This window comes from Schistocerca piceifrons, chromosome 1 (genome assembly GCF_021461385.2).
Source record: "Schistocerca piceifrons isolate TAMUIC-IGC-003096 chromosome 1, iqSchPice1.1, whole genome shotgun sequence".
NCBI classification, from domain to species: Eukaryota; Metazoa; Arthropoda; class Insecta; order Orthoptera; family Acrididae; genus Schistocerca; species Schistocerca piceifrons.
This window is the reverse complement of record NC_060138.1, coordinates 823816361-823830635: the sequence shown is the minus strand read 5'-3', so window position 1 is coordinate 823830635 and position 14275 is coordinate 823816361. Positions and strand designations below refer to the sequence as shown.

At 38.4% G+C, this 14275-nt stretch overlaps 1 protein-coding gene across 1 annotated transcript in view; it reads left to right on the top strand.

The window, feature by feature from the left end:
* Positions 1-3619, top strand: part of LOC124790410 (transcription factor E2F5-like) — a 62450-nt gene extending 58831 nt beyond the window's left edge. Inside the window, exon 9 of the mRNA XM_047257783.1 lies at positions 3189-3619. Coding sequence (XP_047113739.1) covers positions 3189-3304 — 116 coding nt within the window. The 3' untranslated portion in view covers positions 3305-3619. The remainder of the gene's footprint in view (positions 1-3188) is intronic.
* The last annotated feature ends 10656 nt before the right edge of the window (positions 3620-14275 follow it).

Below are 14275 nucleotides of genomic sequence, written 5' to 3'. Positions count from 1 at the left end.
GAATGCACCTTGCAGGTTTCCAGGTGAGTAAATCATGTCTGTTCAGTCATTTGTAGACTGTCTTGAGACAACTGTTCCAGTGGCTGCGGTGAGGTCCCGAGGAAGGCTACCTGCAGTACTCCGTGGCCATCTGCAGGCACTGATGGTGAGATATCGGTCTTCTTGTGGTGTCGTACACCGGACGTCTCACACTGTAGCGCCTGGACACGTTTCCTGTCGGCTGGAATTGTTGCCATGTTCTTGAGATAACACTTTGTGGCACACAGAGGACCCACGCTTCGGCCTGCTGTGTTTGACCAGCCTCTAAGTCGCCCTATTATTCTACCCCTCATAATGTCATCAACATGTGTTCTTTGAGCCATTTTCAACACACAGCCGCCATTAGCACATCTACACACTTCCTCACTGCACCGTACTCCGACGTGCACCAAAACACCTCTGCGTATGTGGACTGCTGCCAGCGCTGCTGTGCGACGACTGCATGTCAAATGCACCGCATGGTCATAGTCCGAGGTGATTTAAACCGCAAACTGCCCACCAGTGTTGTTTCATCATGTATCGGCATTATCCTTAATTTATGAGCATGAGTGTACAACATGAGGCATTTGACAGCATTTACATTTCCTGCTGGCAAAGTTGCTTTCCCACTGAATTATGAAGAAATTACTACACAACATATTCTGTGCCAGGTCAGCATTAAGAGTTTGTCATTGATCATCCTATGGCTGTTAAAAAGAAATCTGTGGCTGTGAACACAGCCTTGAATGGGTATCTGTGACTATATGAGTTAGGCTACCTTGAAGGTGCAATCCAGTGTGTTGATGTTTCCTTCACCTTTGCCTGAAATATTTGTTAATTCACTTTTAAAAAAGCTTGCCTGTTTCATTACCAAAAATTCCTTTTCCCACAATTATCTTTAAATTTGGAATAGAGGTAATAGTTTTATCTGACGTTACATTTCCCAATATTTTCTCAAAACTAATCTTTCCAGAAATATTCCGTTTTGAAACATTTAATAATGTGATGATGCATTAATTAAACAGAATATTTTTGTAGTACAGAAGTATAAATATGGTACCTTCGCATCACAAACACGTAAATCAACATGGCACCTACTCAGTTTGCTCCTGTAGGCCTGTCACAGCTCAGGACCCATGTTTCTGGTGGTAAAACAAATCACTGAGAATATTTATTTGAATTTTGCTTCAGTATTATTTCTACCATTTTTGTTGATTCAGTTTCTGATGGCAGATTGATCAGTTTTGTGGCCAGAGTTCATAGTTCGGTTCAGCGTTCCGAATTCAGAGGTGGTTCAGAGTTCCCAAAACCAGTGAACATGGTTTCATAAAAATCTATCAACCATATTACTCACACAACTTCATATAATTTCTGCTGTCAGTTATATATGACAACTGTGATGATTACTTGGTGTCAAGTATCCTGTGCACTGATCAGCTGATAGAAGCAAATCAAGCAGACACTAAAGTGCTTGTGTTTGGCTGTTTTTGCATTTATACTTGTGTTATGTAAGTACACAGTTTGATGGAGTACCACATTAATGAGCTCTAAAAATGAATTATTTTTTGTACAATTAGTTGTGCAAAAGTGTCTGGAAATGTAAAGTTGACGATTAAAACTGTTACTGGCAAGTTCATCAGAAGTACGGTATTTTCGTTTGATGTCCCATCAAGAACCATAATTCATTATGTGGGAAATGAATTGTCACATGAAGATTACATGCGAATCTTAGCAGAGGGGGATAAGGGCGGAATCAAAATCCAATTTCAGCATCAAGTATCTATCAGTTGGAAATGTGGTGAACTGTCCTCAGGTTTACATTTTTCATTGGAAAATGCTGAATTTTATGACATTTTGCGAAAACAGAATATCTTTTGTCGAATTTTTTGGCCCGTATCAATAATGTTAGTACTGCTTTCTGGAAGATAATTGCCATAATGAATAAAGAGGAGACACTTCAGCAGTGATAGTGATTATGAAGGGAAGCATGTTACACAACACTGTGGTCTGATGTTCATGTAACAGTGACCAGCAGTCCTGGTGAATAAGTTATTTGTGGTAAAATATGTAAAGAATTTCCAATTCACATTTTTCATTGACTATAGATACAGTGTCCATGGCTAACGTGGCTGTTGGAGGGGGTTTGTGGAATGGGTAGTAGTAGATGCCAAATTGAAGGTAATCGTTGGGGATCAGAAATGAACAGTGGAATGAGTGATATCCAGGAAGGTTGTTTGCTGAGATATGGATGAACTCATGAAAAGAAGGGATGAAATGTTGTGAGGTCACCGGATTGTTGATAAAATTTGCTTAGCCTGTGTCTAAATCATTAAGATGACGATATGAATCTGAACCAGATCAAGGTTTTAAGATTCTTTGTGGTTTGGAAGAAGTACGCTATATGATGTAACAACAGATTCATACAAGATGTTGCTTTGAGTGCCCACAGCATTCCTATCGGTTTGTTTTTAGATGGTACATTCAGAGAACAGTTATGACTGTGACTGAGTGACCAGTGCTAAAAGTGACATTGATAGATATGCTTTTTACTCACTGCTTTGCAGTGTACAGTGAGCATGCAGAAATAACATTCTTTAAGTTGCTTCTATGAGGATTTGCTTATAGGGATTGAGCCAGACTGTTCTAGCATGTGAACAAGAATTCAGCAGTCTCACAGGCTGCTTCTGTTCTGAAGTTTAATTTTGTTGAACTAGAGCCTTGTCATTGACAACCAGTATCAAAATTATGTAGATAATACAACTAAGCAGCAATCCGTGGGTAGTGTTGGAGTAAGGTAATTGTCATAGTTTCCTGGTTATTACTTTAGCATTAAGGTGTGCTTACCAAAACTTCATCAGAAGTGTACCATTCAAAAACTGGAAGTATAATTTACATCGATAGGGGATGCATTAGTATGTCACTGAATTATGAGTATGAAGTACAAATGGTTTAATTGTATAGTTAATAAATTTTAGGAAAGCTATATTGCAGTGGCCAACTATTCTTATATGGCAGTTAAAGGTCTGTAATATTACTGCTAAAGTCTTAAGTCCCGTCAGACTTAAATTAAATCCATTGTAGCAAGGTACAAGATTTTTTGAACTTTAGAATTGATGTAACATTTCTGTGTAAAAATGTCATTTCACTAATGTGTGTTGTTTATTTTACAGTTTTCGGGCCTTTTGTGAGATTGAGTCCTCCTCCAAGTGATAAGGACTACTGCTTCAATCTCAGTGATTCAGAAGGAGTTTGTGACTTGTTTGATGTTCCATTGATTTCTATGTGAATAGTTCCTCCATACAAGCATTTGCAACTCCAGTATGAAACTGTTATTGACCGTTATGTCACAATGCTTAAGTGGCATATTGTGAATATAAATTTATATTTATACATTCCTTTGTTGTGTGAAACAGTTGTAAGAAAAGTATTCTTCTTGTACAATATATTTTTTTTATTTTTGCTGTTTGTGAACACTCAAATGATCATGCTGTGAAGAGTTTGTTTTTAAATTTTTGTGAATATTTATGTGACATATACTTTTGTCAGAAGTATGTTATGTATAAAGCACTGTGTGGCAGCTTGTGTATATTGTACAAAGTTTTAGTGTAGTTTTCTAATAAGTAATGTACTGAAGTAAAGCTTTATCAAGCAACATACCACTGAAAAGTACTCACCTTTACACCCTGTACCCTAATTTTACACAGGTATGTTGTCAGGCATATCATTCACTATATTATTTTGGCACGGAGTGGTGTGCATGGTAGGTTTAAAACATGTGAAACATGCTTTTATATTTTTGTAACTCTCCAGTTGTCTAACAAGGAAATGGTCCAATCTAATATTTTGAAACCAAGCCTGAGATGTTTTATGCAGGAAGAATGCAATGACAGAAATGCACTATCAAAATTTTAGCTACTAAGAAACACCGAAAAGATTTCTTAAAAATTGTTATTCATTTTTGTTGCATGAAGAAATGCATATGACAGCAGCTTGTACAGACCTTCCTGCCTCAATCGATAGGCCTTTACAAGAGTATAGTGCAGCATATTGCTAACATCCTAAGTGACACACGTGAATTTGAAGCACCTAAGCCATACAGAAATTGTCACGTGCCATTGTTTTGAATAAGAGGCAGTTCGTATCAGCAGCTAAGTGGCGTACGTAATTCTTAAGTAGCTGACTAGCAGAGGAAAATAAATTTAGTCAGTGTTGGATGTTAAATTGCAGATTTCCATCACTGGGACTGTAATTTATTGAAATGTTTCTCACACATACATCATTTTATAACAGTTCCAGTAGCCCAGTTCTTATTATAATTTCTGTATAACGTGTGTTTTTAGTAATGACACAGTTCTTTGTTTATTCCCCATAGCCATCATGACAAAATGCGAATCTAATGCGCCATCAAATGTAAGGCGCACCTCAATTTTAAAAATTAAAATCTTGGCTTCATACGATAATCTTCTCTGCTTGCCTTCCATTTTGTGACTACCTAATTCAAACACAATGTGGAATACTGTAGTAGGCCAACAGCAATGAAACATAGTTGAGAACTACAAAAATACATTGTAATGTACTGGCAGTACCTAAATTTTAACAGGCAAATAAAAACAAACCAAAAACTTCATGTTCTGTTTGAACTGTCAACTAAAGAAAATTTCCTCTCCTGGCAGTAATGGATTTTGTTCTGACACCTGCGAACAGAATTCAGAACTGGAAATACTTACCAGCTCTTTTAACTCTATAACCTCGTAGCTGATTTACGTCATCCTTTCTTTAATTCATAGATACTGTACCCATATTTTCATGCTAGAGTTTAAAAAATGGTCTGCTATTTCAGATCACATAAGGTAAGAAAAACCAGTGAACAATTCAAGTTCATACTCAAATCTAATGCACTATTGAATCTTGTGCATACTTTGTATGGTAAAAAAAAAGTGCGCACAAGATTCTTGCAAATACGGTATCTGAAAACAAACATTTTCTTTGCAGCAAGCACATCTGATGAAAAAAAAATTAATGCTTTCCAACATGTCACAGTAATTTGCAAGTCTTATTTAGACAGAACTGAAGTTACAAGAAACTGTCTTGGCCATTGCTCTTATTGTACTGCATATGAGCATACTTGAGCACTTTGGAAAATGTGCCAATGCAGAAATGACAAATTTAAGAATACTGTTTCCCTGATAAACATCAATGACACAGAACTATCAGAAATTATACAATCTCTGTATCCTTAAATATATTTTCTGCAGTTGAAAAAACCTCTTTATCAGAGGTGCCATTGATTGTTCTGGGAGGAATCTGATTATAGCAACAGTCCTATTGTCATGAAAGACATTATGTCCAGGCCAAAAGACCAACAAAAGCAATGAAATAAGGTCTGCAACAGGTTAAGAAGTGTTTCAAATGAAATGTTAAAAAAATCACTCTTTGCTATTTCTTCCAGGTTTTGTGAGGTCAATTAAATATTTTTGCCACAAAAGCGATTTTCCCCCCTTAATTTTTATTTACACGTCAAGTTCAGGAGGAGCAAATATCCAAGGTTATGGAACACGTCAGTACATGAAATTACAACATAAGAGTAATAACAGATAAAAATAAATGTTCATGAACCTTAAAGTCATTTCATAAGTTTAACACTTTCACTGCGGCATCGGTGCAGGCGTGCAACTCTCCAGTGCGGGCTGGTAACACTGAAACGGCAGGTACCGCTCGGAGCCGACGCTCCTAAGCACACCTGAGCTACAGCCTGACGTCAAGACCTTGTAAGATCTGTAGGATCATGTTCTATACTGACTTAATGCCACCTTAGATGTATTACTTCAAATAAGCTTCGATTGTACTGTGATCATGTTTTAAAGTCTGCTGTCTGACACCTATAGGGGTCACAGGCGTCATTCAAATGTTCGTTATTTGTTGATAATGTAACAAAAAATACAGTTCAAACAAGCAACAAATCCACTGTATTCAGGAAAAATTTGGATTCCAAAACGCAAATTCTTAAGAAGCAAAAAAGGAAACTGGATTCATTTTATATATTTACTTCAAATGCGCGTTTTTAAGATTGACTGTGATAGAGGTCGTCAATTTAGTGTGTGTTTCTCCTGGTATGATAGAATTAGCCGTCTACACTTCCGTAGACGCCCGGATGTGTAGAAATTAGTAAGCGAAACACACCCTACGTGGAGGCTTCTCTCGTGTCCCCCATCACTTCAATTGCGGTGCTATTAAAACAAATTTTGCACAACAAATTCTTTCGCAAAAAACTGAAGTGAAGTGAACGCTTTACAACGCAATAAGAAACAAGTCGACGTAACACAAAAGGAAACCTTATTTCTGAGTACTCGTGAAAAAAAGTTCTAACCTTTCACGTCATAAAAAGAAACCATGCAATGTCAAAAGAAATAAAAGTTGTCTTTGATAATCAGAATTTCCCCGATATCATCGCGTTTTTGCTACTCATGGGAAATTATACAGCAGTTCAAGCAGTATCCTCGTTTGTCTGGGCAGGTTGTACACTCGTATGGTGTATCAGTAAGCTTGCCTTGTTCCGCGCACTTCTTACACGCTTTTGCACAACGTGTGGTTGTTTGTGATGTTTCTTGCTCACATTTCGTGGAACGTCCATTGGTGGAAGGTAGCCCTTTATAATGTTCATTCTGTAATCGTACAACGTCATATTATTTCCTTAGTATATGTTGTACAGATATAGAGAATTGAAAACTAGCATCTCAATGACATGAAAGAATAGTTTTTTCGCAATGACATGAAAGAATAGTTTTTTCGGCCAGCGAATAGTCTTTCGTTCACGTAAATAATACGTTAACATCTGATCTTGTTTATCAGTTCCAGACATACACGCATTGTACCTATTTGCTAGCGCGCATTTTTCACTTGCTCCATAACATTTAGATGTTGTGTGGAAATGGAGGAAACCTCTCGTCGATCCTTCAATTTTCCAATCATAAATCCATTAGAATTCCGCGCAATTGTCTCTCCTCTCCCAAGTTTTGCCGATACTTCGTCTTCGGGGGTATATTTCCTATTTAATTTCAGAGTACCTGTGGAAAGTGTTTTTAGGTTCAACAGAGTTGTAGCTAAAGAAAACCTGTTATAATAATTGTCCAAGTAAATGTGGTGACCAACATGCAGCTTTTCTGCCGTCAAATGCAAACGACCTTTTCAGCGTGACTTTTTCCCCCATATCTCCACTTCTTCCTGTGAACACAGCGCACTTATTTATGAAACCGTCTGGATTGTTGAGCATGTACATCTTAATACCATATTTATTACGTTTGCTTTTTATGTATTGTCCGAATGACAATCTTCCCCTCCAAAGACTCATTGATTCACCTATTGATAAATCTCTTCCCGGGTAATACCCCAGATCACGTAAGAAACAGATTGCCCAATCGCTTGGTCTAGCAGGCAACCGTTGTCAGGGAACGGCCACCAGGCGGCAGCAGCGTCACACCCTTACTTGTGGAATCAACCACTAGATGGCACTCCGTTCTGTGAAATATGTGGCAACATCGGCCGAACGCGTGCAGCTTTCCATTATTTGGCGTCTGTGAAGTACAGCTGTTTCTGACATACCGGTGGTAGTGGATCGAGTCGTCATGCCGAGGGCCTGCGAGTATATCAACTGTGGAAGGAGTAGACGAACGAATCCTGAACTGAAAATGTTCAGATTCCCGTCCACAATAAAGAAAGATTACGTGAGTGGATTTTAAATTCAGGTAAATCTATAAATTAGTTACGAGTAAGAATAAATAAAGATCCCTAAGCATTCGATCCTATCTAAATTTTGTCGATCCTATATTCTGATATAACGTGGCAGCCCTTCCTGAACAAGAATCATATCATATAATTTTTTAATGAAATCTTTGCTGCGATATGGACTTTTTTTAAACTGTTTATTCACTTCACTATCGTAATTTTGGCTGTAGAGGCATTTTTGTGTGCAATGTGAAAACTGAAACCAATATAAGATATGGATAACAAAACGCAAAGCATAGTGTGGTAGCATTTGGTAAACAATTTAAGAAACATTACCTTACAAGACCTTTCCCTTGGTACTTGAAAATAGCTCTAGAACTGAGATCGCAACAGTGAAATAAATGAATAATAGACGTCATTTAACTGCTAGGTCATCGGTCCCTCTATATCCTGGTATATACTAGAGTGAACGAGTGTAAAACCTCGTTTACACTGCTGCAAATGAGTATTCATAGATAATTCGCCAATGTTCAGTGCCATTCGTTTATACATGTGAACAAACGTTTGTACTGGAATGAAGGGAGGAGGATAGAAGAGAACGAGCATAGCATGCAAACTATAGACGCTGCCTATTTTAATTTTTTTTTTTTTTTTGTCTGTGCGCTAATAATCCTCACACACCTTTCACTCGAAAACAACACTGCTTATAGTAACATGTCTGCGCGAGAGCAGATTGTGTATTACTTTTCATTTCGCATATGATTGTGAGAAGTATCCCTACAGTAGAAATAAACTTGGTTAGTGGAATTACAGGAACTAATCTACATTCTTCGATTGAAAACTCGGGAAAAACCTCAGCCGATCATGGTCTACAGTCAGCTGTGTGACGAATGCATTTCGCGCGCAGCGCTCTAGCCGAACACAAATCAGCGTCATTCACGTCACCGAAGATACAGCGTTGCCAATTCCGCGACGTGGACAGGTCAGTTAGCATTGTAGCAACGAGTTAAAATTTCATAGAGTGGCTGAGATACTAGTTACAGCGCTCCTAGCAATGTTTATTAAAGAGTCATTTGGATTGGAACTGTAATTATGCTTAAGACAAATGCAGGAAGTAATTTATTTATCGTTGATTACAGATTTCCTTTAAAAGATAAGGAAATTACAAAAAGATGGGTTATAAATATGAAGCGTGAAAACTGGTTTCCTACTACAGCCAGTTACCTCTGTTCAGCTCATTTTGAAGAGAAATATATGTACCACACAAATGTCCAGAGGCGCCTTTTGTCAAAACCAGTACCTAATATCTTTAACTTTCCACCACATTCACAAAAGCAAGATAAAGTATTACGACTACAACCCAGAAAGCGATCTTTCGACAATTTGCAATATAGTGCTATTACAGTGACATCATTAGCACAATGTAAATCAATAATTTAATTTTACTCCGTGTTCTTATTACTTTGAATTACATACTTTCTATTATAATCTTATGGTGTAACTCTGTTATAAACTTATGATGTAACTACATTCTTTCAGTGCCTGTCGGACCCACATCTGTTTCTGCTGACCACAATTACTGTCTACCAAGCCCTAAGAAGTTGAAAACACAATATAACAGAGTACAAGCAGAGAATGTGCGACTAAAGAAGCGGATAAAGCAAATGAAGCAACTTAGTGTACGACACAAAAGAAGAATAGTGCAGTTACAGACTTTAGTTGCTGGTTTGAGAAGAAGGCTATGTAGTTCAGTTTCTGATATGTTAAACAGTGAACATGTACTTGGTTTGTTGAAGGAGCTATTGGAACTTCAGTGCAGTGCTAAAGTATGCCATTATTCTCAACAAATAAGGAAATTTGCCCTGACCCTACACTTTTATTCTGCCAAGGCATACAGCTACTTACGAAAATTTGTGAAATTACCCCACCCAAGAACGCTTCGACTTTGTTATTGAATTACTATGCTTGTGTTAACTACTTGTAACACATATTTCAAATAAATTCTCGTTCACAGTGTACTGGTTTTTGAGGCTTTGACTGTTTACTTTGAAATAGCGACAAAAATATCGCATTTCTGCGCCCGTTACTGTTCCTGATAGTTAACCACAGCATGTTTAGAAGTTTCACCGTAATATTCTGGTGGTACCTGCTCAAATTGCATTAATTTATGGGCAACAAGTAACGTTATAGTGGATGGACAGACTTATTTGAGTTGTCTTGTAGTGTTATCTACATCGAAAAGTTTAGCCATATTTCGACAAAAACATCCCTTTTTGCTGTCAGTGTACACTGAAATCACTGCTGTCTATTGCTTGTTTTAGAAAAAATAAAGCTGGTATGGGCTATTTCAAGTAAGTAAAACGCAGTTACAAGGGGGCGGGACACAGCAGACGAATGCCTTGACTAGAGAAAACATGGCGGCCAGAACTTCAATTTGCTTCAAACATGGCGGACCTATAGCCACTCTATCGTTGCATTGTAGCGTCGCCTGCGACATCTGTTGACTGCCGGGAAAACTATTTTTATGGTTGCCTGTTCCGTCGTAAGGACGGTCAATCTGTTTCTTACGTGATCTGGGGTAATACACTTGAGACATTCTCGTGTTAAAATGATACTGCTTATTATGTGGTTCTTTATGCCAGGACTCACCTGGATTATCTCCGTGTGACAGGTCGGGCTCTTTTTCGTCGTCGATTTCCACACAATCGTCGTGATCCGTATCGTCAGATTCGGAACTGTCACGAAACAGATTCGAAAGCTCTGCTTCCACGCTATCATCACTCTGCAGTTCTTCTGCAGCCTCTAAATGACAATCTCCGTGGTATGCCTCGTCCTCAATACACAGAAAATCGCTGTCGTCTAGTACACAAAGTAACTGTTCCTCTGTCAATTTAACTCTTTTTTTCCTGCTCCTTTTCACATTGGAAGGTTCAGGTGTCGGTTCATTAACCGCCATTACGAACAACATACGTCCGATAATTGACCACACAAAACAAAAGTTTACACGCTTTGAGTTTAGACTCTGCAACTAGTCTGAGTAATCCGACAGTGATGGCTCATGGCTTGTTGTGACGCTTATAAGCGTCAGCCGCAGCGAAAGTGTTCAGTAAACACTATCAGCAATGAGGAAACTCTTCAGTTTCGATTTGAAAGTGCGTGAATTACTGCTAAGATTTTTGAACTCGAGTGGCAGCTTATTGAAAATGGATGCAGCAGTATACTGCACACCTTTTTGCACTAGAATTAAGAAAGTCCGATCCAAACGCAGGTTTGATTTCTGCCGAGTATTAACCGAGTGAAAGGTGCTTATTCTTGGGAATAAACAAATATTGGCAACAAGAAACGACAATAAGGAGTATAAATATTGAAAGGCCAATGTCAAAATACCCATACTCGTGAACAGAGGTCGACGAGAGGTGCCCTAACTGCCCATTTCTGAAACAAAAATATCCTTGTAGAATGGGAAGAGTTACCCCAAAATATAATACCATACAACATAAACGAATGAAAATAAGAAAAGTAGACCAATTTTCATGTTGAAGTATCACTCACTTCTGATACCGTTCAAATAGTAAAAATGGCAGTATTAAGTTTTTGAACAAGATCCTGAATGTCTTTCCACGACAGCTTACTATCTATCTGAACACCTAGAAATTTGAACTGTTCAGTTTCACTAATCATTTGCCCGTTCGGTGAAATTAAAACGTCAGATTTTGTTGAATTGTATGTTAGAAACTGTAAAAAATGAGTCTTACTGTGATTTAGCGTTAGTTTATTTTCTACAAGCCATGAACAGAGGTCATGTATTGCACTATTTGAAACCGAGCCAATGTTGTGCACAACATCCTTTACTACCAGGCTAGTGTCATCAGCAAACAGAAGTATTTTAGGGTTACCCGTAATACTAGAGGGCATATCATTTATATAAATAAGGAACAGGAGTGGCCCCAACACTGATCCCTGGGGCACCCCCCACTTGACAGTACCGCACTCAGATCCCACATCACAGCCTTTATCAACATTGTTAATAATGACCTTTTGCTGCCTGTTGCTAAAGTAAGAGGTGAACCAATTGTGAGTTACTCCCCGGATTCCATAATGGTCCAACTTCTGGAGCAATATTTTGTGATCAACACAATCAAATGCCTTAGTTAAATCAAAAAATACGCCAAGCGTTCGAAACTTTTTGTTTAGCCCATCCAGTACCTCACTGAGAAAAGATAATATAGCATTTTCAGTTGTTACACAACTTCTAAAGCAGAACTGTACATTTGATAGCAAATCGTATGATATAAAATGATCAATTATCCTTACATACACAGTGACTGATGACCTCAGCAGTTAAGTCCCATAGTGCTCAGAGCCATGAGCCATACACAGCCTTTCCAATAACTTTTGCAAACACTGATGGCATAGAAATAGGTCTAAAATTATCTACATTATCCCTTTCTCCCTTTTTATAAAGCAGCTTAACTACTGAGTAGTTTAATCGCTCAGGAAACTGACAATTTCTAAAGGAAAAATTACAAATATGGCTAAATACAGGGCTAACATGTGCAGCACAGTACTTTAATATTCTGCTAGACACTCTATCATAACCATGAGAGTCCTTAGTCTTCAGTGATTTTAATTATTGACTCAATCTCACCCCTGTCTGTATCACAGAGGAGTATTTCAGACATCAGTCTCAGAAAGGCATTTTCCAGGAAAGTTGTATGATTTCCTGTAGAAACTAAATTTTTACTTAATTCGCCAGCAATGCTCAGAAAATGATTGTTAAATACTGTACATATATCTGATTTATTAGTAACAGAAATATTTTTACTGCAAACTGACTTTATATCGTTGACCTTGTGCTGCTGACCAGAAGCTTCCTTCACAACTGACCATATGGTTTTAATTTTATCCTGTGAATTAGCTATTCTATTTGCATACCACATACTCTTTGCCTAATAACATTTTTAAGCACCTTAAATACTGTTTGTAATAGGCTACTGTAGCTCTATTGTGACTACTTCTAACATTTTGATATAATTCCCACTTTGTTCTACATGATATCCTTATCCCACTAGTCAGCCACCCGGGCTGCCCATTACTGCTAGTACTTGGTTTAGAATGTTCTAATGGAAAGCAACTCTCAAAGAGCATGAGAAATGTGTTTATCATCTATGTTATTGGCACTATAAACATCCTGCCACTCTTGTTCCTCGACAAGTTTTAAAAACTCTCTATTGCTGTTGGATTAACTTCCCTACATAGTTTGTAATTAAATATGACATTGGTTTGAGTACAAAAGCCTTTTAGTGTTAAAATTTGTGCATCATGGTCTGAAAGGCCATTCACACTTTTACTAACAGAATGCCCATCTAGTAATGAAGAATGAATAAAAATATTGTATATGGCTGTGCTACCAACATCCTTTTTCTTGCACAATCATATACAAAATTAATATTGAACTCGCCACATATAATTAGTTTCTGGTACTTCCTACAAAGTGAATCAAGAACCCTCCCTAGCTTGAGCAGAAATGCTCTGAAGTCAGAGTTAGGGGACCTATAAACAACAACAATTAGAAGTTCAGTTTCACTAAATTCAACTGCCCCTGTGCAACGTTCAAATATCTGTTCAGTGCAGTGTCGTGATACGTCTATGGTTTCAAACAGAATACTGTTTTTTACATACAGAGCCACTCCCCCACCCCGCAAGGAACTCCTTGAGAAACAGCAAGCTAATCTGTAGCCTGGTAAAGAAAGCCTCTGAATTGTCAGATTATTTAAGTGGTGCTCTGATATACCAATAATTTCAGAGTCGACATCTATAAGCAGTTCACTAACTTTATCTCTAATACCTCTTATATTTTGATGAAATATGCTGATTCCTTCTCTACTTGGAAACATTACATCCTCTGAAGATGAGCCCTTAATTAAAGGGACTTCCTTTAAGCAGGTATACCTATCAGCTGACTTCAGTCTAAAAAAGGTGCAGCTCTAACACCAACTAATACAGGAATTTTTCCATGAGTGACACCACCACCACCCACTACACTGTCACCTGTAAGATTAGCCAGCCTCCCCTTTCCATACCTATCGAGGTGCAGGCCATGCCTGGTGAAACCCGATCTACTGATAGACCCAACTGGAACCCCTGAGATGTGACCCATGCCCTCTGCCATCAGTGCCCTCCCCAGCCCCACATTAACATGCCTAACAGCCGCATTAAGGTGAGGCCAATCATGACGCTGAAACAGTTGCACGAAATGCGCATTAGTGTCACCAGTTTGGGTAACTATCTTAACCAAGTCACCACCTACATCATATTCCCCATCCCTATCGAGACTGTTCACTGCTCCACCCACTATTCCTACCTGATCCTCCTTCAGAAAATTCTTACATAACTCTCCTATGCTTTCAGTCACCTGAGCCAACCCTGCACTAGGGTTCACAATGCTGGTGACCTGGTACTCACTCCCCAACGCTTCCTGCGACTGCTGGCCCACACCTCTACCGTGGGAACTACCTAACAGCAGAACCTTCTT